We start from the raw sequence: 25,323 nt of genomic DNA, 5'->3' as shown, positions 1-25,323 counted from the left end.
ATAATTATTAGGGGAACTGACAGGTAAAATTACTGGTCGTGAAATTGCATATGTGACCGGTCGTGTCTTTTCCTGCCACTATATGGCATTGTGATAAGGGACGGAGCGCGTTGATTGAGGGGCGGTGCGATGCGTCTCTATATATAGATGTGCGATGCATTTGCCTCTTCCTCTTCCGCTTCCTTCCTGTGGCCACTGTGATTGTGTGACGTGGTCGTTGCGGGCGTATGATCCTCTTCGCTCAGGTAATATATTCCGCTATTCTTTCGCTGCTGGTGTATGCACGGCGCGGCGGTTTTGGTGACGCGATCTTTGTTTCGTAGAGCGCGACCGGCTGCCGGGCCGTGGGGATGTGTCGCCCCACTGGTAGTTTCTCCTGGAGATGCTCATCTGCCCTTTCGGTAAGTCCGCGATTGTCTGCCGTCCAGCGGCTCTGTCCCTCGTTCTCCAGCTGATTGTTTGGGTGTTTTGGTGCAGCTGAGTGATTAACCCGTGACAGGAGCTGGCTGTCTTCTGCCTCTTTCCGGCGTGGCCGTAGCCTTGCGGAACGAGGCGAGGGTAAACTGCCGGCAACTACCAGTCACTCCTCCCTGGGTCTGCGCTGCCGTTTTGGCTCTACTACCGTTTTGGCTCTACTACCGTTTTGGCTCTACTACCGTTTTGGCTCTACTACCGTTTTGGCTCTACTACCGTTTTGGCTCCATTATTGTATCGGCTGTATTGCTGTTTTGGCCTGATGTGGAGTTTGTTCCTTCCTTTTCTCCTGTGTTGTTTTTTTCCTTTATTGTATTGATGAGTTTATTATATTGTCTTTTTCTTTTTCTCTTTTTTTAGGTCAATGTTTGTTTAGTTCACGCCAGTTATACTAACCTTTGGGCTTGTTTTATTAATTGATATTTCTTTTGTTGTCAGGTGTCGTGGGCTCCCTGTGACCGTTAATCCCTGGTGGTGGTGTGTTCTCCACGGTCCCCCCTTTTTTTGGTTTTGTGTGTGTGTGAGTGTGTAGTTTCACGGGTGATTCTGTCGAGGACCCCCCCCCCCCCTCTTTGTCTTGTGGTTGTCCTGTTGCATGGTAGCCCCGGCCAGCTTCATTTGCCCCTTGGTTTGTTTTATTGTGTGTTCAATTGGTGTGACTGTGTTTGACTTGTATTTTGTTTACTTTATGTGTTAATAAATTCTTTGTTGTGGAACCGTCTCGCCCTGTGGTATTGAACCTGTGTGGCCTTGGTTTAAATAACCAACACAGTTAAGCTCAGATTTCCTGGGGCGCAATTCCCCAGGTGGCGTTGTCGCAACTACGATTTTTTTAATGCTCCTTAGCGTTCACCTCGCCACATTCTGGCGTTGTCGGCAGGATCCACATTAATAAAGGCAGAGACGTGTTTCATTTTTGTCCTTTTCTTTATATAGTTTTCCTTCTTGTGTTCTGTTAAACTGGTTATTAGTGGGTGTCCTGTTTTGTATGTGTAATTGTTGAGCCAAAACGGCAGTGTCTGTTCCAGGGACATAAAAATTTTTTTCTTACACTGCTTTGTGAGGCTTGGTGTAGGTTGTTCCATCAGTATGGAGGAGGAGATGCAGCAGCTTAAGGAGCTTGTGTTGCAGCTTAAAGCGGACAATGAGCGGCTCCGTCAGGAGCGGGCTGCTTCGCTGGGGGACTCTGGTGGGGCTGCTCCCTTTGCTCCGCCTGGTCATGCTCTGCCTGCAGGTGCGGCTGCTGCTGTTACAGAGCGGCTGGTTGTCGTCCCAAGAGACCGTAGGTGCCCGATGTTCAACGGTAAGACTGGCATTGGAATATCTGACTGGGTGGAGGAGTTACAGGCATGTGTGCGTGCCCGCCATCTTTCCACTGCTGACCAAGCTCTCTTTATTTTTGACCACTTGGAAGGGGAAGCGAAGGAAGAAATTAAGTATCGCTCTGCTGCAGAGCGAGGAGACCCAGGTAAGGTTCTCACCATTTTACAAGAGCTGTATGGTTGTGCTCAGCCTTACGTAACCTTGCAGCAGGCTTTCTTCTCTCGGCACCAGCTGGAGGGCGAGACCTTGCACGAGTTCTCTTTGGCCTTGATGGCTTTAATGGCACAGGTGAGGCAGTGCGCACCTGATGGTGTGCCAAATGCTGATATTCTCCTTCGGGACCAATTTATCGAGCATGTGCTTGACTGTTCTCTCCGGCGGGAGCTTAAACAGCTTGTTCGTCGTCAGCCAACTGTCACACTGTTGGAGCTGCGTGGTGAGGCGATTCGGTGGGAGAGGGAGGGTCTGCCAGGAGGCACTAGAGGGCGTAGTGTTTCTTTGCCAGCAGCTTATGGCCTGCAGTATAGCATGCAGGGCCATGCCCCGCTGGCCCCTAATAGCACTCCATCTGGGCCAGGTCTTAGTGAGCTGATGGATCTTTTGAAGCGCCAGCAGGAGCAGCTGGACCAGTTGACTCAGACCGTAGCCTCCCTACAGGCCCCTCGTTCACAAGGCCAGACTTCTCGCAGTGGCCCTTTAATTTGCAGACGGTGTCAGCAGCCTGGCCATTTTGCTAGAGAGTGTGACGGTGGACGGGTCCCCCGTAGACAGCGGGTTAGTTCAGTGCCTGGCTTGAACTCTAATGCTGCAGGGTTAACTCACCCCTCTCACCCTTCGGAAAACTGAAGCCCACTGAGCTGCTGAGCCACAGTTCAGTTGGGGAGTCCATAGGCTCACAGGAGGGTGCAGTAGCTGGTTTAATTGCTCCTTGCCCGAACATCGATGCCTCCATGGGAGGAGTCGCTGTGTCATGTTTGGTGGACACTGGTTCCATGGTGTCCACCATCACAGAAAGCTTTTTCTTGGAGCAGTTTGCACCTTGGGGTCATGATCGCCTTCATTCGTGTCACTGGTTACAGCTGCGAGCAGCTAATGGCCTGGCGATTCCATACGTCGGCTATTTGGAACTTGATGTGGAACTCTGTGGTAAGGTGATGCCCCACTGTGGGATCCTTGTTGTTAAGGACCCCCCTGACAGGGCGTCTTCTGTCCCTGGTATCATAGGGATGAATGTGATCCGTCGATGCTATCGTGAGCTCTTTGGTGCATATGGTCCTTCTCTTTTTGATTCGCCGTTCGTTTCCCAGGCACCTGCTCCAGTGGTTGCAGCCCTACAAACGTGCCACCAGTCTTCCATTCAAACTCCGAGTGACCCGACTGGCACGGTGAGGGTCCGGGGGAAGCGGGTGGTGCGTATTCCAGGTGGGGTGATGAAGCTTGTTGCTAGCACCTGCCCCCAGCAGTTTTCTGGTCAGACTGTGCTGTTTGAGCCCCCTGAATCAGGCTTACCAGCGGGGCTGCTAGCCTCTCCCTGCCTGGTGCAGGTTGTTCGGGGTACTGTGTATGTTCCCATAGTTAACGTGGGGGCAGCGGAGGTTCTCCTTTACCCACGGACCAGTCTTGGTCTCCTGAACGCTGCTCAGGTCATCAGTTTACCTGCAGGGGTGACTGAGGTGGAGCCTACATTGGTGACCATCTCTTCCCAAATAGCTGCTCCCTCAGTACCCGATAGGATAGAGTCCCTAAGTCTGTCCCCATTGCCTGAGCAGGAGCAGACGGGTGTAAGGTCTCTACTGTATAAGTACCAGTCAGTCTTCTCAGCCCATGATGGTGACCTGGGCTGTACTAACCTCATCTCGCACGACATACCACTGCTTGATGATGTTCCAGTCAGGCAGAGGTATCGACGCATCCCTCCATCAGAGTATGAGGCGGTGAAGGCGCATATCAATCAGCTTCTGGAATCTCAGGTCATCAGGGAAAGCAGCAGCCCTTACGCATCTCCCATCGTCTTGGTGCGGAAGAAGGATGGGGGTCTGCGTATGTGTGTGGACTATCGTCCCCTAAATAGTAAGACCAGGAAGGATGCTTTCCCCCTACCTCGCATCGAGGAGAGCTTGGATGCACTTTCTGGGGCTCGCTGGTTCTCCACAATTGATTTGGCCAGTGGCTATAATCAGGTTCCGGTGTCAGAGAAGGATCGTCCCAAAACTGCCTTCTGTACACCGTTCGGCCTTTTTGAGTTCAACCGCATGCCTTTTGGCTTGTGTAATGCCCCAAGCACCTTCCAGCGGCTCATGCAGAGAATGTTTGGTGATCAGCAGGGTCAGTCATTACTGCTTTACCTGGATGATATTGTCGTCTATTCTTCCTCTGTTGAGCAACATCTTCAGCGGCTGGAAATGGTGCTCGGTCGGCTCCAGAAGGAGGGTCTTAAGGCAAAATTGGAGAAATGTGCATTTTTCCAGCAGGAGGTTGGCTATCTAGGCCATGTGATCTCGAGCCAGGGAGTTGCCACGGACCCCAAGAAGATTGAGGCGGTGGCTAACTGGCAGCGGCCCAGTCATGTTTCTGAGTTGCGTTCCTTCTTGGGTTTCGCTAGCTACTACAGGCGCTTTGTAAGTGGCTTTGCCAAATTGGCGGGCCCTTTGCATCAGCTGGTGGCTAAGCTAGCAGGCACAAAGTCCAAGAAAGGGTCAGGTCCGGCTCTGGGAGCGGCATGGACACCTCAGTGTGAGGAGAGCTTTGAGGCCTTGAAATCAAGGTTGGTCTCGGCCCCAGTGCTAACATATGCCGATTTTTCACAGCCTTTTATTCTGGAGATCGATGCCAGCCATAGTGGCCTGGGGGCTGTCCTCTCGCAAGAGACGGACAGTGGCGTGAGACCGGTGGCCTACGCCAGCAGAGGCCTTCGACCCACCGAGCGCAATATGTCGAACTACAGCTCAATGAAGCTGGAATTTCTTGCGCTCAAGTGGGCCATGACAGAGAAGTTTAGAGAGTACCTGTTGGGGCATAAGTGCATTGTCTTCACTGACAATAACCCTTTGAGCTATCTTCAGTCTGCTAAGCTGGGAGCCACTGAACATAGGTGGGCTGCCCAACTTGCCGCTTTTGATTTTCATATCAAGTATCGTTCAGGCCGCAGTAACAGAAATGCAGACGCGCTTTCACGACAGCATGCACCTGGCTCTCTCAAACTTTCTGAGTCGTTGCCTGGTACTTCAGTTCCCAGCAGTCTTCAGCAGGATCCACCTCCAGCTGTTTTGGCATTGGCCTCTCAGGCTGTGGTTTCAGTCCTTCCCTCTCACTCCGCTTCTGACCTTCGTTCCTTGCAGGAGGCTGATCCCATCCTGAAGGATGTACTTGTGTTCTGGCGGCGGAATGCTCCGCCTACTTCCGTGGAAAGGCGGCAGCTCTCCAAGCCAGTCCTGGCACTTTTTCGCCAATGGGACCGCCTAGTGGAGAAAGATGGTGTTCTCTTTCGCAAAGTCTTCCGTTCCGATGGGGGTGAAGAATCTCTACAGCTTATTCTGCCTGCCGCCCTTAAGCAGGAGACTTTAAGCCAGCTTCACCAAGCCCATGGTCATCAAGGCATAGAGCGGACCACAGAGTTGGTCCGGCAACGTTGCTATTGGCCAGGAATGTCAGCAGATATAAAGCAGTGGGTTTTGGGGTGTCAGCGATGTCAAGTTGCTAAGGACTCAGGGCACGGACCTAATAGCTTTATGGGCCACTTGTTGGCCTCCCAACCTAATGAGATTGTGGCCATTGATTTCACATTGTTGGAGCCTTCTCGGAATGGGTACGAGAATGTTCTGGTCATGACAGATGTGTTCAGTAAATTCACGGTGGCTATTCCCACTCGGGATCAACGGGCCTCCACTGTGGCCCAGGTTTTGATCTCTGAGTGGTTTTACAAGTTTGGTGTCCCGAGTCGCCTGCACTCGGACCAAGGGAGGAGCTTTGAGGGCTCATTGATTCACCAGCTCTGCTGTTTGTATGGCGTTTCTAAATCCCGTACCACTCCGTACCACCCGGCGGGTAACGGTCAATGCGAACGGTTTAACCGAACCCTGCATAACCTCCTTCGCACCCTTCCGGTTTCCCGGAAACGGGATTGGGTTGCTTGTTTGCCTCAGGTGCTTTACTGTTACAACACAACTCCTCATCAGAGCACAGGCGAGTCTCCATTCTTCCTTATGTTTGGGCAAGAACCACGTCTTCCAGTTGATTTTCTCCTGGGACGTGTCCAGGAGCCTGTAGCAGGTCAGGTACAGGACTGGGTGGCCGAGCATCAGGTGAGACTCAGACTCGCTTTTGAGGGTGTTCGTGACAAGATGTTGGTTGCAGCTGGCCGACGGAAAGAGCGGCATGATCAGCGGGTCAGAGAGGCACCGCTTTCAGTCGGACAACAGGTGTATTTGAGGGACCACAGTGTTAGAGGGCGCCATAAAATACAAGATCTTTGGAGCTCGGTGGTCTATCAGATCGTGAAGGCCCCGGTCGGTGAAGGAGCAGTTTATACTGTTGCCCCTGTGAGCGACCCGCAAAGGGTTCAGAATGTGCATCGGAAGATGCTGAAGGCTATAATTCAACCTGAAGCTGTTGACCTCCAGTTGGAGGGGTCCCCTCCATCTGCTGTGGCAGCACTGGATGGTGAACCTTCCAGTGACGATGAACTGTGGGTTTTGGTCACCGAAACATCTTGTCCGCCACCGGCAGCTGCCCCAGGTACCTCTTGCCCCATAGACCCCCCCACTGTGATTTCTCAGCCAGTCAGTTTTGTTCCAGCGATTTCTCCAGCATGCGAAGGTGCCTCACCAACAGCCTCATGGTTGCCTCCAGCTAACCAGCTGAGCACTGACCAGCCAGCGTTGCGTAGAACAGCTCGTGTTACCGCTGGCCACCATTCTAATGTCCACCATCTCCCTCAGCCTGCCAGCCAGCAGCAAAATGCTGCTAATAGAGACCTAGGGACTGTGTCTAATGCCCAGACTGCCATTTTCAGGCCCTGGAGGTAGTTCCAGTGGTTATTTTATCCATCGTCGAGGCGGCGATGCAAAAGCGGGGGGTAGGTGTGACCGGTCGTGTCTTTTCCTGCCACTATATGGCATTGTGATAAGGGACGGAGCGCGTTGATTGAGGGGCGGTGCGATGCGTCTCTATATATAGATGTGCGATGCATTTGCCTCTTCCTCTTCCGCTTCCTTCCTGTGGCCACTGTGATTGTGTGACGTGGTCGTTGCGGGCGTATGATCCTCTTCGCTCAGGTAATATATTCCGCTATTCTTTCGCTGCTGGTGTATGCACGGCGCGGCGGTTTTGGTGACGCGATCTTTGTTTCGTAGAGCGCGACCGGCTGCCGGGCCGTGGGGATGTGTCGCCCCACTGGTAGTTTCTCCTGGAGATGCTCATCTGCCCTTTCGGTAAGTCCGCGATTGTCTGCCGTCCAGCGGCTCTGTCCCTCGTTCTCCAGCTGATTGTTTGGGTGTTTTGGTGCAGCTGAGTGATTAACCCGTGACAGGAGCTGGCTGTCTTCTGCCTCTTTCCGGCGTGGCCGTAGCCTTGCGGAACGAGGCGAGGGTAAACTGCCGGCAACTACCAGTCACTCCTCCCTGGGTCTGCGCTGCCGTTTTGGCTCTACTACCGTTTTGGCTCTACTACCGTTTTGGCTCTACTACCGTTTTGGCTCTACTACCGTTTTGGCTCTACTACCGTTTTGGCTCCATTATTGTATCGGCTGTATTGCTGTTTTGGCCTGATGTGGAGTTTGTTCCTTCCTTTTCTCCTGTGTTGTTTTTTTCCTTTATTGTATTGATGAGTTTATTATATTGTCTTTTTCTTTTTCTCTTTTTTTAGGTCAATGTTTGTTTAGTTCACGCCAGTTATACTAACCTTTGGGCTTGTTTTATTAATTGATATTTCTTTTGTTGTCAGGTGTCGTGGGCTCCCTGTGACCGTTAATCCCTGGTGGTGGTGTGTTCTCCACGGTCCCCCCTTTTTTTGGTTTTGTGTGTGTGTGAGTGTGTAGTTTCACGGGTGATTCTGTCGAGGACCCCCCCCCCCCCCCTCTTTGTCTTGTGGTTGTCCTGTTGCATGGTAGCCCCGGCCAGCTTCATTTGCCCCTTGGTTTGTTTTATTGTGTGTTCAATTGGTGTGACTGTGTTTGACTTGTATTTTGTTTACTTTATGTGTTAATAAATTCTTTGTTGTGGAACCGTCTCGCCCTGTGGTATTGAACCTGTGTGGCCTTGGTTTAAATAACCAACACAGTTAAGCTCAGATTTCCTGGGGCGCAATTCCCCAGGTGGCGTTGTCGCAACTACGATTTTTTTAATGCTCCTTAGCGTTCACCTCGCCACACATAGGCAAAAAATTAAGGAAGCAAAAAGGCCTTCAAGTCCCAAGTTGCTGATTTTACTACTCTTAATGTGAACAACATCTAGGGTAGACCTGAGAATTTTACGGCCCGTAGACCACATATGGTTTGGGCATCCTTGTCCGACCCACAGTATCAGTTATTAACACAAATGAACAAGTATTTATGCTGTGCATGCAATACAACTATGTTGCTTTTATTTTGAAAATCCTGGCATTTTTATTATTTACGTGTGGACGCATGTATCTGCGTCTGTCGGCATTAATTGCCCAGCCCTGATCTAGGGTATGCACAACTTAAATGGGTCATTGTTCATACATGGTCATATTGTCCACTTCAAAAAGACTGCATGACAGTGTCTCATTGTGTTGCAGTGTCAAGTGGTCGCATAACCTGAGCTGCCCTGATGAACCTCTCCTTATCTACGACACTACTGCACACACATGGGCCCAGCATTGACAGTGGATGGTGAAAGTGCGCATTTGAACGACAAGCACTGTCAAAGCCAGGAGAGGAAAGAGATAATATTCCTTCATTTCCTCCTTGTACATTGAGACACATTACCAAGGAGAGCTGAATGGTTTGGTTAATCACAATGTACAGGAGGAGAAAAGAGGAGATGAAATGGAAAGACATGGAATGATGATGGAGAGGTGGAGGTAAGATAATTTGCTCTGTTTCCATGAATGGTGCAATTGACAAAAAACACATTTTTGAACATGTCATAAGCAGAGGGGCAGTTGTGAAATGGCTTGAGGACTGAATTACCAGTTCATGTTGTGAGGGCTGGTGTCACTAAAGGTTGCTTCAATCAGCTTGTCCCATCTTTCATAAATGCCGTTACTTTTAAACGTAACATTCACCTACATTTACACAGTTAGTTTAGTGTCACAGAGCCTATGGATCCCTTCTTTAAAGAATCCAGCATCTTGAACCTTCAGAAAGTGGTCTACAGCTGTCATAACATCATTATTATCACCATCAGAGAGGTGACCACTGAGCTCCTTCTCCACCTTGGGGAAGTAGTTGGGAATGCCAAATCACTTGAAAAGGGTGTGTGCTGAACAAGTTTAAATCAGTATTCATGGATGGCAGCCATTGCCACTGTGGACCTGTGGGCTTATCACATAGAATTTTCTCCCATAGCTGTCTCAAGAGATCAACAAAGTAGGCCTCTGTGATAAAGTGACCTTTTTCCTGGCAGTCCACCAGAAGCTGTCCCTTCAGCATCCCAGAATACAGAAGCCATCACCTTGCCTGTGGATCTCACTGATTTGACTTCCATTGAAACCACAGACCCTGGTTGTTACCATAAGTTCAGTGAGTCTTTCATCACTGAATGGAAATAGTGGATCCAAGTCTCATTCTTATGGTTACAAAGTGTTGGAGAAATTTCTGGTGCTGATCATCTGGAGTTTGTTGTGGATAACTGCATGGACACAATCCTGGGAGATACATACCTCTGTGACAATGCACTGCTGTGTTATTCGTCATTCTGTTGAAATTGTGTCATTAGGCCTTTTGTGTGGTTATGGTGACCGGCCTTCCAAGATGGCCATCTTCCAGGCTCTCTCTGCAAGAAGAGGCATCCCCACGTCCTCAGGGACCTCCTTGGGTGATAAGCCTTTAAGACTGAGGTAGCAGATAACAGTTCCAGTGCTGCCACACCACTGGCTTACGATTTTCCAACTACCTGAAACAGAAATACTACAAACATTGTTACCTTCAAAGTTTCTGCATAGTAAGGAATACACTCTGCAGTTTTACTTTCTTTTTTTTATTTAATTCTAATGTCAAGCTGTCCATGACCAGCTGATGCAAATCCCAGCAGAGGTTTGCTGTCCAGCCCACATATACATATATTGCACATATATTGTGCAATATATGTATATACGTACCTTTTTCTTCTAACATCTAACCCATAATTAGATGTTAGCTTGTGAATGATGTTACAGTAAATTGAAAACAGAGGCTCTGACTGCATTCTTGTTTCTATGGTTACAGCAGAGTGGTGAATAAACAGTCTGACTGGAACTACTGGTGTTCATTATCCGGAATCAACTAATACCCTGCATCCAATCAGAATTGGGTATTCACCTACACCATGCTATAACAAAGAATAACATTCATGTTCTGTATGGAATGTTTAATAATGTAGGCATTGCCCTTAAAAATACTGTCCAAAAAATAAATTGCAACTCAAAGCTAAATGCTTGTTTATTCTTTACAGAAATGTACACTGCCTCGACATTATTTTGTTCTTTTAATTAAATATGTTGACTGACATCTTCAACTATGTTGAGGAGACGACATGGCTGCATTTCTCTCATGGTGTACACAGTGACACACAGCTTTTTACATCTGCAAAAAGGTGGACCCTTCATGGAGCTGAGACAAGATGGTTGCTTAAACTTGCCCATCTAGCTGTGTATGTGTGTCTGTGTGTCCATGTTTATGTGCATGTTCAAAGTAATGGGAGACACTTTGAAACCTTTGAAAGGATGAGAAGGGCAAGTCACAAAGACTGTTTTTTGGCTGTCATTTTCACATAAAAATCAATGCATACTCATGTTTTCTATATTTTTAATATTTGCACCCACTGCTCTGCATACACCCATTAACCACAACATTAATACCACCTCCTTAATATTTTGTAGGTCCTCTTTGTCCAGTCAAAACAGCTCCGACCTGTCAGGGGAAGAGACACAGGAGCTCAGGGAGTATTTTGTGGTCACCAGCATTGGCATGATGGATCCTTTGTGTCGTGTGGATTGAGGGTGGGGCCTCCACGTGGGAAGGTGGATTTGGCTTATTCCAGTGCATCTCACAGATTTTCATTGTTAATCTTATGGTTGATTGATGTAAATATTTTGTTTACTAAATGAGTTAAGTTTTGATTCATAACAAGTGAGGTTTTGCTGTCACACATAATAAAATGGAAGAAAAACAGAAATTAATTTGATGATGCACTGACATTATGACAATGACAAAACTTTATTTCCTTTATTTCCACTTGTAGCCACTGAGTACTGTGGAGATGAAGCATCTCCCAAACTGTGACCTTCAAATGTTCGGTCTGGAACCTTAGTATTGTGTAAAGTCGGATATCACTTTTGTGGTAGACCATGCTCAGACATAAGCACATCATCATCAAAGCAGCATTTAGAAAGACAAAACATAAGAAATTAGTTCAGCTAACTAACAGTACAAAAAGAAACTATGACAGGATATTGGACTATCGCCTCTAGAGATGCAAAATGATATTACAAGAAAGGATACCCTGAGACAAGCTGGTTATCTTAACTTCAGTAGCATGATATATAATGTGCGTGTATATATATATATATACATATATAAATATGCATAGATAGATAGATAAGATATACTGTATTTTAAAACCATTACTTCCTTGAACAAAAACAGTTCTTTCTATTCTAATCAAAAAATAATACAGTAATCATTTCAAAGACTGCACAGTCAAAAAAAACTTTATGTTTCTATTTTGTTTAAATTTGAGTTACAAAAAATGTAAAATGTGAAATAATTTCCGTGAAGTTGTTCTGTGCTGCTGTGGTTTCTAATTCACACCCACATAAATCACCCTTCACTCTGCGTCTGTGTGTGTGTTTAAAGAAAGGGAGGAGCTTTTTTTGAAAGGGTGACAAGAAAGGGAAGTTAGAAAAATTGTGGTTGGACTGACCTGGTAGTTGTTGTACACTCGCTTTTTTGTTCTTTGCCTGTCATTTTCACTATGATTAAAATTTTTGCATATGCTTCTCTTCTTTATGGTGAGATTTTCTTTTTTTACTTTCTCCGCATTTGTAATTACTGCAGCTTGTGTGTAAGCAGTGTAATAATTAATTGATATGCTTTTGTGTTTGTTAATTTGCTAAACGAGTCATTTAGTCATTTACTCTTTGAAAAGAAAGTGCAGACTGCCATTACAAATAATCAAATGGACGAATAGCAATAGAAATGTTCATATTTTAATTCATTTAAGCATTGACATTATTCCAAAGACAAACAATTTTTTTCTTTCTTTTTCTTTCCACTTGTAGCTCTCAGTCCTGTGGAGATGGGGCCTCTCAACATAAATGGAAGTACTGAAGCAAATGTGACATTCATATGTTCCAACTGGAATGTTTGGCTTAGTGTAAAACACAATATCAAGTACTTTTGTCATAGTCCATGCTCAAAAAATGAGGACATAATCCTTAAAGCAGCATTTGGAAAGACTACATCTAACAATCAAATAAAGTTAACTAACGGTGAAGAAGGTTTATCTGTGACATTCACTAACCTAAAGAAGCCAGACTCAGGAAAATATTTTTGTGGAACAGAGAGACGTGGTCCAGATGCATTCATAGAGGTGAATCTTAAAGTTACAGATCGTAAGTTTATACGCTTCATTTTAAAAAAAAAACATACCACTCCTTTGTCAAAAAGTGATAGCTTTCCAAATAGTTGATATACTTATACTGTGCCTCTTATTTTCAGCTGAATTCTCCAGAGCCAAGACAACTCCAAAAACAGTCATCAGTGGTTCTACTCCCTCATATGAAGTTACAAACAGCTCCACAGTGTCTTCGAGTAGCTCAGATATCATGTCTGTGTCTGTCATCATCCGTACAACAAGAGCAACTTCTCCATCAGCCACTCAAGCACATGGTATGATGTGTACTCATCTGCACTTACATAGATATTACTTATATATACACTTATATATTCAATTGTTAATTGAAATTGCGGTGCATAGTACAAATTTGAGTGCTTCACATCATGGCAATTGCATAACATAACAAAGTTCTTTGCATGTTTAACTTATGAGTGAAAATGTTTGCATTTAACTGAGAAATTCCAGAAATAGCAAATCAGCAGACACAGTAGGACAACAACCTAACTGCTCTCAAAATCCAAGTAAATACCAAAATAGTTTCTGTCAATCTGACAGATAAGTAATTTCATTAAACTTATGTTCAGACACCCAGCTATAGGCAGTATCATACAATTTTTGAATTTTAAGAAACTCATTTCTTTTCTTTTTTTTTTACACTTGGAACAATAGAATTAAATAGAATTTTGTCATTTTGTGATTTCCTTCAAAGTTCTTTACTTGCTGGTTTCTGGTAATTCATGAAGACAGTACTCACATTACCCGTGAAAAGCAAGATATTGCAAGACTCTTTTAGGGTGTGCTTTATTCAACACAATGTAATAAAGCTATTTTTCATCTGTTTTTGTCTGGCCAGGAAGTGTACCATATTTGATGATAGGTGCTGTTGTTCTCATAACCATACTGATTGTCCTACTGAAGTTTATGAGGAAGATGACAAAGAAACAACTAAGTAAGACAACAGACCACAAGCAGACCACAAATCACCATACATATTGTATATACAGGATATAGAAACATCAAGCCTGCAGCGGAAATGAAATCAAATTTCTTACATGTTTCCAGAAGTTGTGTCGAGGGTAGACACTCTACCAGAAGACACACAAGATGTGAGTTTAACTTAGTGCTGAAATCATTTTGAAATACTTTTGCTTTCTGTTGGCTCTTACACAGAAACAGCTTGCTTGAAAGCTACAAACAGATTTGTTCAGCTTGTGTGAGGCTTAGGCATTTTCTCTTAACAGCTCTCGCATTGCTTCCTCATTTCTTGCTTGCTGCTTGCTGCTAAGGACACATTTATGATTTAATTTTTAGGGTTAATAAACAATAGCTAGAATATCTGGTCTTGTTTCAAAAGATTGAATGTTTCAAAAAGATTTTTTGTGCATGACAACAACACTACAGCTTACTTACCGTAAAATAAGAAAGCTGGCACTCAGAATATAGTTTTCAGCTGTGCTCATGATGTGTATTTTAGGGTCATTTAGTGCAGTGATTTTAGTGTAATATTTGCCTTGGACTTCTTTTTCTTATCATCATCATTATTATTATTACAATTAGTAGTAGTATAGTAGTGGTAGTATTTCTAGTAGTGGTCATAGTAATAGAAGTAATAGTAGTAATAGTAGTAGCACTAGTTGTAGTAGTAATACTGATAGTAGTAATGGTAGTAGTTGTACTTGTAGCTGCAGTAATAGTAGCTTTGGTAGTAGTGGTTATAATAGAGGTAATAGTAGTACTAGTAGTGGGTGTAGTAGTAATAATAATAATAGTAATAATGTTGTGTTTTTCATGTGTCTTTCATCCCAAACTGTTTTTCTCCCTCATTTTTTTTCAATTTCAAGGATGTTGAATATGATGAAATCAGATCTGAAGACCAGCGAACCGTGAGCCAGGTTGAAGGTGTCTCTACCGTGTACTATTCTGCAGACCCAGACAGTCTCTATGCTAACTATTCCTACCACCAAAACACTGGATTAGCAATTCACTGCTCTCTCAGTTCAAAGTTGGCATATCCAGTGAGGACAGTCACAGATTCTCAATGTGACTTGGTGTACTCTCTTGTTCAGCTACCCAAAAAGCAAACTAAACCCACTGGTCAGTCTGAACCAAACCAGTCTGAAAGTAATGAAAATGAGTCTTTGTATTCTCTGGCAACCTAGCACACAACATGAAAGCAGCTACTGTGACCAAAATAGATGAAAACTTACTTGATCATACTGATTATGACTTTGTAATGAAAATGTAGAGATATAATGCAGTTTAAAATCGCTTAGTCCATGAACTGAACAGTTTCTCCCAGATTCTGGTATTTTCAGTGATAGAGGTTGGTACTCTCAATGAGTAGACAGCACTGCAACCAGTGTACTCAAGACAAAAGAACAATTGACAAAGAAATTTTCTATTTAATTATACAACAGAGTAATTAATGTGTCTGTTCCGTGAGAGTTTGATAAAACTGATTATTTACATTTCCTTTTTTCCTTTTTTTCATTTAAATGTCAGTTTAATATTTCTCAAATTTACCCATTGTTGATTCCAAACTATTACTGGATGCTTCAGTAATCACATTGCAAAACTCACAAATGACCTCTTTATTATCAAACAAGTACCCTGTTATTACCATGTTATAACAGGGACTTACAATATTTTGTAGGACCTACGAAATATTGTTATATTATTCCCACTTGTTTCCCACTGTTTAATATCAATAAACATCACATGTATTTTTACTTAAATTTAAAGTTAACTGTGTATTGTTATGAACTTACGCTATGGTGAAAGTGTATTTTTATTTTATCATTTACTCATGTAAGACATAACCATTATTTTATTGAGCTCCCTTGAAACTTGTGTGGCATGTAAAATTGTTAACTTTCAGGATTTCGTATAACATTACACTGCTGATTTGTTGTATATACACTTTTTTATATTGCTTTGTATGTTGCTATTTTTAACGTACATCTATGTTATATTCATGTGGAACTCAAAATGAGTCTTAGCTTTGTTTTTAATTCCTTTGACACTTTAACACTTTGGTTTGTATAGCTACTTGAAGCATGATATACAAATACATTCAATTCATTCATTCATTCATTAGATGTTGTTTTGTTTTGTTTTGCTTTGTATTTCTTTTGCATTTGATGGAATATTTGGATATGTCTTGCAAATTTATTGAATCTGAGATTTGATCTGAATCTCATACTGTTATCAGATGCAAATTTACTGCATTAACATCTTACGCATAAACACATATTTAGTTTCTTGCAGAGAGTAAGAAGATTGACACCATTCTCTTTCCTGGTCTTTGAGTATTGAGCTTCAGACAGGAAATGAATAGCTTTGCTTACCATTAAAACTAAAAGCAAGGGTAAACAGGGAACATATGACCCTAATTATGTTGTAGCAGCTAAATGCTTATGTATAGGCCTTGTGACTGGTTCTGTTTGTTCACTTCTGCAAAGTTGACCTAGCTCTAGTCTAGTGTAACTTCTGCTTCTTATCTGCTCAGAGTATTTCTCTGGCATAAGAGTGAAGGCTGACAGCAGGGACAGCAAGGATACTCAAGCTAAAATGCAGGATCATAGACTCATAGACACAGAACATGTTAACATATTCACAGCAAGGCTTTCAGTATATATGGTGTGTCTTAATTCTCTTTTTATAGGCTTTGAGGGACATTTTGTAGTAACATTTTGTTTGTCAAAAGTGTCTCCTCACTGAAATGACGTAATAGCAACTGAATAATTTTAATGCAAACTGAGCAAACATCATTTACAAACCTGGACTAAGGGATGTGGCTGAAAGCTCTGTCAGAATATTATTTATCAAACTGCTTGATTAATGCTAAAGCAAAAGACTGTGCTCATGGTTAACAGACATTACTGTCACGGCCAAATTAATCAAGTATTTGTTTCAGGTTTAGCTGCATTAGCCACACAGCAGAATACAAAGTAAAGTCAGAGCAAAATTGAAAACAAAACACAAAGACCATTTCCATCATATTCATGCACATTTTCAGTTTACTCATAAATCATCACATAAATGATGCACGTGATGGGAAAAGAGGCTTTAGAGATGAAAAGCAGTGGCACACGAAAACATCAAATATGCAACAAGGAGACCATAATGTTTCTTAAATCAATCAACAGAAACTCCAGATCTCCATTATATTTTTGACATTGTTTTCCACACCTTTATTTTCATTTTTTTTGTAATGACATCTTGTCAAGTTTTTTCATGTTTTTTCTACCAATATTGTTTACACTCTCTCTTTATACCTTCTCTTTTAAAGCACACACACACAACCATAGCCAATAGAAGTCACCCTTGGCAGTACGAATGCCCTCTAGTAGCTGTTTTTGTCATTTTTGCTACGGATGTTGTGGACATCTGCCACCAGAGGAAGAGAGCAGTGGCCTGGGGTGCCTGCTCTGTTGTCAATGACAGTCAATGTCATTTGCTGCAGTGCAAAAAATTAGCCAAATCTCTCTCTCTTACACACACACACAGTCGTGTTTTCATAACTTCTGGGAACATTACATACACTTACATTCAGTTCCTGTACGATTAACCACCACCTAATCATAACAATAAACAATACCTGGCTAATCCTAGCCCATACTTTAACCTAACCCTAATCTTAGCCTAACCTTAAAGCAAGAAAGTGAAATTCCATGTCCCAACAGCTAGCTTCACCAACCAGGGATCGGACCACCAAGGTCTCCACCTTTGTCTGCTGCCTGATCCACACTGTACCAGATCGCTTTGACTCCTGCAGGTGGTGAGCCCAATGGAGGAAATACATTTTTGTGTTTAATAATAATTTTTGCTCATATTTGTTCTGTTATAATTTCAGTGTCTTCAGTATTAATATACAGTGTTGAAAACAATAAAAAGAGCAAGTCATCTAACCCCAACTGCTCACCGGGCGCCTGACATGACAGCCCACTGCTCATTGCATGTAGTGTGTTGTGTTGCATGTATGTTCAACCAGTTATGGATTAAATGCAGAGAATTTTGGTGTATATAGAAATGTACTGATAATAAAGCTTGAAGTTGAAGTACAGTGTACAAAATACACTGAGATGTGAAAGCACTATAAGATTGCTCTTAAATGAATGAACATAAACATGTAAGTAAAAAAAACACAGTCAAATAATTGAAATGAATAAATTTCATGAAAGAGCCTGCACCACATTTGGAGATGTAAAAATTTAGTGAAATTTTGGCAGGGGGCATAAAACCACCAAACTTTAGGCTTGTGGTGCCTTCTCCACATCTGTTCTCTCACATACCTTAAAACACAAGAAAGACCCTACAATGATCTTTTGCTAGAAGGCTGAACATTAGGGAACAGACTTTGGAGCTACACAGAACAACACTGTCAAGCCTCCACCCCCTAATTGCTTGGATATGTGAAATATGGCCCTTGTCCACTGAGGTCCTGCTCTAAAGTATGTGAAGTAAACATACTTTATTAACTCCAAATAGAGTGCGATGCCAGGGGGGGCGCGTGTGACCCTGGGGAACATGCTTTTTTTGCCGTACTAGAATAAAGTGTAATTGCACATCCACTACAGTAGTTGGCAGTGGCGCTCTCATTGTCAGAGTGTGCGCAGGGAGTATTAGCTCTATGGTGTAGCGGGTTTTTTGCACCGAGCAGGCGATATGAAGTGCAGTAAGCGAACCCTTAAGAGACAACATGAAGAAATTTTTAACAGGGATGAGAAGAAAGGCGGAGAGAGACGAAGATAATGAGACAAAAGTAACTCACCCGAAAGCTAAGACGAGGAAATATGACGAAGCATATGTAGCGCTTGGCTTCACTGTGACTACAGTGGGAGACGAGGAAAGACCGGTGTGTTTACTGTCTAAAAATGTTGGCAGCGGACAGCATGAAGCCAAATAAATTAAGGCGCCACTTGAAGACATTACATCCCAATCATGCTGATAAGCCGCTGGAGATTTTTCAGCCAAAACGTGCCGAATATTGCCAACAATCATCCCGCTTTGTGAATGCTACTTCAGTAAACCAGCGAGAATTGTTAGCATCCTATTATTACATATTATTACATATTATTATTATTACTATTATTGATAGTCGCAGTGGGGGGGGGGGGGGCGCGAATTGTTTTCTACTTGCTTGGGGGGGGCGCAACAGAAAATAATTGAGAAGCACTGCCTTAGGGCAACAATTAAGTTAGCCATCCAATGTTTTACAGCAGAGAGTTATGGCTTCGTGGCCTCAAGTCAAGTCAACTCATCATCAAGTTGCTTCTTATCAAAATCACTTCCAACATTGTTTAGTCTTATTGGATAAATCATGTGACAATAATCCACTACCCACAAAAGAATTATCCACAGACATGATCAGCAAAAATAAACAGGGTGATTTAAAAAAAATGTAAAAATTAGGACTCAAGCATTTGTGTGATTTTTTTTCCCCTCATACCAGTTTAGCAAATATAATCTGAATGAAACATTCCAAGTTTAATCAGGAAAACATTCCATAAATGTAACGTTTTGATTTAAAGAAAATCTTACCGGTTTAGAATTTCTTGTTGTAAATTCTTCCTTCATTTTTTTTTTTTTTTGCAGCAGCAGCAGCAGCACTGTGTTAACTGAGTTCAGTCTAAAATGGGTTCTAGAATGCTGCTCCCAACAAGTCCTAAAGGGGTTCTTGCATCTTGATAGATCAAAGACATGGAAGGTCAAACAGACACATTTTTACTCACTCTGCTCTCAAAAACAAGAAAAATAGCTTTTAGTTGTTCAAAATATTGAAACTCAAAAGGCAAACTCCCCCAAGATTTATAGTTTACTCTATAAATTTATTCATATGTAATAGATATTTCACAGTGGGGCCCAAATTTTTCTACACAATTTTTTTCCCAGGGTTAGCCTCTGATAACAATTTATGGTATTCTAAAAGCCCAACAGTTACTGTATGAAGCTGTTGATGGGCTGTCTCTGTGTTTGTGTGTGAGTGCTCCTGCACCTCCGCATATAGACAGATTAAACATCGCAGTGTTTTTGTAAGATATTCTCAAGTTTGCTCCACTGTGTTTCCCTCTTTCAGATAAATTGTACAGCTGGTGAAATATTGAGCCATTTTTAACTTCAGTTTCGGTGGCCAGTAGTTTTGGCCCATGACATGTGGAAAACTGACTAATAAAGATGGGTGGCTCATGATTTGGCTGGATATCAGCATTCTCATTCTCAATTAAGAAGCCAAGGCACTTGCCAGAGGAGGAAGCCAATGGCCTGTCCCCTTCAGATGGCCTTGAACCACCCAGTCTCCCTGTACATGACAAGTCAGCTGTCTTCAGTTTAGTTTTGGGCCCAAAAAACTCAAGTCCGAATCTTGGTCAACTTGCCACCGGAATGCTAGCTTCCAGCTTGCCTACCAACCAAACAGCTTCCCACCTGTCTCCTTTGAGCTGACGAGCTCGCTTCGTTTTTCATTAATCATTGACAAATTAATTTTATTTCTTGACTACCCACAGTGTGGCAAAGAGATGACACCCACACATTTTACAATCTACAATAGTTGTCCAGAATGCAAAGTTATCAATCAGCATGCTGGCTCAGCAAAGTTGAACTTATCTGCTGGCACGGTAAACTATTGTTGCATTACATGGACATTTTACTGGAATTTCACAGATATGTTTTTTCCCACACTGACAAAAATACACACCTAAATGGTCCTAAGTTTCACTGGCATTTTTTTTCCTTCTCAGTGTGTCTACAGTCTCATCGGAACTCGTACTCTTATGGGTCTGCGCTACTCAAAGTGAGTTCCACCTCAGCAGGAAAAAGCAGCTCTTCATAGTGACAGTGATTTTACAAATCAGATTATTTAACCATTTTCTAAAGAGTCTTTAGTTCGCCTGGCTAAGTATAAGTATAATGAGGTGCAAAATCAATGCAATATTGGACGAAACCTTCCTACCTACATTAATCACAGAGTAATGCTTGATTGCTGTACTCTACTTCAAATGTAACTTTTAGCCAATAAAAAAACATTTGCAATCTCTCTTCCGAAATGAAATCGACCAGGTTACGAGCACACCTATGGTTCTAAAGTGCCGTATGCTGATTAGTTTCTACCCCCTTCCCATGCCTCTAAAGTCAAAGCTAACAAATACAATCTGGCCAACTCAAGTTACTGCTACTTTCAAAGTCATATCATTCAGATACTTTCCCTTGCCACCCTAGATTCTTCCACCCAATCCCACACATTGGGTTTTTCTGGTACACAGAAGCACATCCTGGAATCTGTGAATTGACATCCCCAAAACTTGTCACTCAATTTTTTTATCAAGTTCAAGATCAAACTTCACTCCATCTGAGGTGCCATCTCCCACTTTTACTAGGACAATATAATGATAACACAGCAATGGCTGCTGACATTAGCATTAACATTTGCATTTAAATGATTTTATTAGAAACATGTCCCAAAAATGGTGTTTTAGGTCCCCTGACACCAAAGTGCCATCACTGTTATGTTATGTAATTTCCTATTATGATATATGTACATTTCCTTAACAAAAGAGATCATGTTAAATGTTAAATTCAGAATAATGAATTGTAATTAGAATACTTAGAACAATGGTTGCTTTTTTTAAGCAATTTACCTGTCCTACCTTACCTTGCTTTGAAAATTTTGTCATATATTTGCTATGAAATAACAAGTCAGTAGTTACCTCCTCCTTCCACTCATGTGAGCCTGTTACTGAAGTGGCTCACAGCTGCTAAAGTGGATAATAATGATGACGGAAAAGTACTGAGGTATCAGAGAACAGAGAACAGCAGGGGTTACTCTAAAGTCTGTTCTTTATTGCAATGCAGAAGTGTTTGTCAATGATGGCTGTCTTTTACATATTTTTGTATCTATATATCTCACAGACTTGAGTGTAAATGCAGAAATTAATCACAAACCTTAAATTAATAAGCTAAGTAGCCATCTGCAATGGTAATAATTAGGAAAAACTGTGAACTGTCGAAGTTTTTGGTACAATGTTGTCACTGTGAATAGTTTAATCAATAAGGGATATGAAACTGGTTAAATTTTAATGGCTTGGACTGTTGCCTCTTAATTGTATTTGTTGTCTGTAGTAATAAATTATTCCTGCAAAACAAGCTGTGATAAGATGCAAGAACTAACACAGCAACAACAGGGAAACACACCGACTGCTGTAATATACCCATTGTGTGTCATTTGCATATAACTTTCACTGCAGTGGTCTTGCTAGGCCAAGAGATCAACTGACTTTGACTAACAAAATCCTGTCTTATGTCTTTTGTGTGGATGTTCTTATGTTCCTCTTTCAATCGAGTCCAATAACACCCTCAGTTCCAATAGAGGTCTAGTAGTAGTTCAATTCATACCCTCATCAAAAGTCATATAAGCTTCTCTTGTTACTACAGATGATACTGCATCTAATGTAATATTGTCTTGTCAAGTTCAGATACTTTTTGTGATCTTCTTGTCTATGGATCTTATTTGATCTGATGTTAGTTAGATTCTTCTATTTTTCATGTAATGAAAGATTTTTTTAAAAAATGACATCTACATCATGGCAACTACCTTATGGCTGTTGTTCTGAATACTTGTGTTTTTGCTCATATTGTACAAACCATATGTACACTTATTTGGATCTCTTTGCTCCATGCAACCATGAAACAAGTGGAAATATGAAAAGGCAAACAGAGCGAAAAGAAAACAGATATGATGCAGCATTACTCATGGGATGCACCACATGTTGCTTTCTTCTGCTTTGATTGTTTATGTTAGTTAAAGCCATTGGACCCAACGAAAATGTCATGTTGGTGAAAAAATTGAATTACCTGTCTACTACTGCCCCTTTCATTTTTAAAACTGCATAGACCTGATTCTGGGCTCTCCCCATGACTCACCCCAGGGGTCGCAGTGTAAGTTATGATACCAGACTTCAGATCTCCTCCTTTCATCATTTCTTTCTCCAGGAGGTCACATAAAAGACAAAATAAAGATTGTTTGTTAAGCAGAGAGCTCTGGTCCTGTTTTTTGTGGGAGTTAAGACCTTTTGTCATAGGTATCAAGGCAGCAGAAAAATAAAAGTGATATCAAAACAGTTTGTTCTTATTCAGTTACTCACCTTCCACAGGGTTTGTTTGTATCTCCGTTGATTAGTTTTAATGCAGTTATAATTGGCTCCATGGCACTTGTAACTCAGTTACTACATATTGCAATTGAATACCAATCATCTGTGCATGTGTATGGATGCGTAATGACTTTAAGGTATATCCCGTGGAGTTTAAATCAATTTTGTTGGCTATGTAACAGAGTTTGTGATGCATTTCAATTATATCCTCTGGTGACTGAATAGCAATTTGTGTTTTTTTTTATCTTTGGTTCATTAGTAGTCATCTGGTTTTTGATCAATACTTTCGACCAGTGGCACACAGATAACATCCTTTGCAATAAAGATAAAAATATTTTGCTTTGTCTGTGTGTTTCCTTTATCCTGTAAAGTGCTTAGCATCAAAAGATGGGGTCAGATCTTTTTGTATCATTTAAAAAAAAAACCCAGTGTACATCAGAATGTTTTTATCTCTGTCGGAGTTGGAAAACTTTAGAAGATAAATGGTGCGTCAAAATTATTAAAAATAGATCAACCACTCACATGTAATAGATATTTCACAACACAATTGAGGTTACTTTATATAGAAGTGACAACTTTCCTGGACCAGAAAATTGCCAGGGAATCTTGCTAAGTTACAATTACTTTACCCAACATACTTTATAACATGTGCTACTACTTTCTTCATATGTGCTTGATGTTCTTGAATAATCTTATGAGAACTAATCTTCAGTTTTGGTAATTATGTAGATCTTGTATGTGACTTGTTCAGGTTTTAAAACACTTCTTCTCAGTCTCCTAACACAGTGTGTTGGCTAGTACGATCTCATTGTCTGCTGTGGACCCTTTGAAATTCTCATTGTAATCAAAGCACCTATACTTGATATTTTTATCTATTATGACAGAGCCTTTTAGCAACTTTCAGCTCATTATTTAGCTGTCTGGTTTGCAAATTTACTGTTTTAGCTCACGTTCCCTGCTTGCTTAACAGCATTTTTGCATGCAGCAGGTGGTTGTTTTCAGTGAAAAAGCTCTAGAACTTCAACAAGCATGCTTACCATAGTGAACATTTTCAAGCATTTAGCAGCTAAAATTGGGGTATTTCGCTCAGGATCTGGTAGAGTTCAAAACCAGACATGAAAGAGAATGTTCGACTTCGCCAGGTAGATTTACTGCATGGGTAAATAAGCAACTGATTGTTCACTGATTTAAAGGTTAATATGTTATATTCCCTACTTGTTTATGCTGCACCTGAAGCATTTTTTATGCATGGAAATATGACACAAATGAAATTAGGATTTCAGGAAATGTGTGAGAAGAAATGAGAAGAAGAGAAGTGGGGGAAGAAACAGGTATTCAAGCTGATAAAGGCTGTAACAGAGGCAAAAGGTGAGAGAGAAATGATGGTAATAGAAAGTGTTGCTACACTAAGAACACTCATTAACCTGTCCCCTCCTATCCGAACCTGAGCATTCAGCATTTTACAATGAAAAAAAACGATGGGCTGAAAAAGAAAGAAAAAGACAAGAAAGAGAAAGCCCTTCATTTAGTCCCCCACCCCGATCTCATGAGGAGGAGAAATTGGAAACAGAGACCTGGCTCTTGAGACCTTGAGGAAATTAAATACTGAATTCAATGGGCAGACCGACTCAATCACACCACGCTTTTGTAAAATGACTCGGGAATTGAATCCCATGCCGCTTAGCTGGGGATGTTATTGCTCTTGTAGCTATTTCTGTTTAACTACGCCTCAGCCGAGGCTGGGTCACACACACACACACACACACACACACACACACAAATAGACATATCTTTTGAGATAAAGATACATTTAATATCACACACATGCAGTGGCTCACACATATATGTAAACACACACATGCACATCAGACATCTTTTCAAATTATTGATTACTGCTGTAAAAAGTAGTGGTGTAGGTAAACCTGAGGTGGGACAAACGAGCAGTATCAGTCACAGCTGAGTCTGAAAGGCCTGTCAGTCAAGCACCACAAAATATACCTGAGGTAATATTATGTTTTAATATAATATAAAAGTCAAAGTAACTTAATAATGCAAGCTGAAAAAGCTGAAAAAAAATATCAGTTGAATGCAAGCTCATTTATTTGGCTTCATTATCAAGCATTAGTGAGTTATAAATATTTCAGTGACATTATGCAGATTTGCATTTGACATACATGTTGTCACATCTGTCTTGCTGAAGAGTATCTTATTACATGCATATACAATGGAGACAGCACATGCCAGGGATCCGACTGCAGCCACTGTGCAGGAGATCCAGGAGAAGTCTGCACCTCGTACACCAATGCCTAAGGTACACACATGTGCACAGGCACATGCATGCTTGTCAGGGAATAGGGATTAGAAAAAAGCAGATAAACTAATCATCACCTTCATAGCCTGCTGCTGGGAGAAGACGGAAGAGGGAGAAGTGCCAAGTACAATGACATCAAGACGAGGACATTGTGTAATGTGCAAAATCCATTTACACACTGAATACTGTGACAACATGTCAATTGTGTACTGTGTAGACACAGAGGTACACACACACCTTATTCTAACTGCTCACATTTTGTTCATTTGTGTTCTTTTCTGGCTCTAAACTT

General features: G+C 42.0%; 1 protein-coding gene across 1 annotated transcript; it reads left to right on the top strand.

Moving 5' to 3' along the window:
• Window positions 1-11,742: 11,742 nt before the first annotated feature.
• On the top strand, window positions 11,743-17,432 carry LOC124069499. Its single transcript, XM_046408718.1, has 6 exons — window positions 11,743-11,967; window positions 12,238-12,570; window positions 12,677-12,847; window positions 13,429-13,524; window positions 13,638-13,681; window positions 14,417-17,432. The coding sequence occupies exons 1-6, from the start codon at window positions 11,931-11,933 to the stop codon at window positions 14,732-14,734; spliced, it is 999 nt and encodes a 332-aa protein (XP_046264674.1). The 5' UTR covers window positions 11,743-11,930; the 3' UTR covers window positions 14,735-17,432.
• Window positions 17,433-25,323: the final 7,891 nt, after the last annotated feature.

This window comes from Scatophagus argus, chromosome 2 (assembly GCF_020382885.2).
Source record: "Scatophagus argus isolate fScaArg1 chromosome 2, fScaArg1.pri, whole genome shotgun sequence".
Classification (NCBI taxonomy): domain Eukaryota; kingdom Metazoa; phylum Chordata; class Actinopteri; family Scatophagidae; genus Scatophagus; species Scatophagus argus.
Note: the sequence above shows the minus strand (reverse complement) of the source record. Positions and strands in the feature narration are given on the sequence as shown.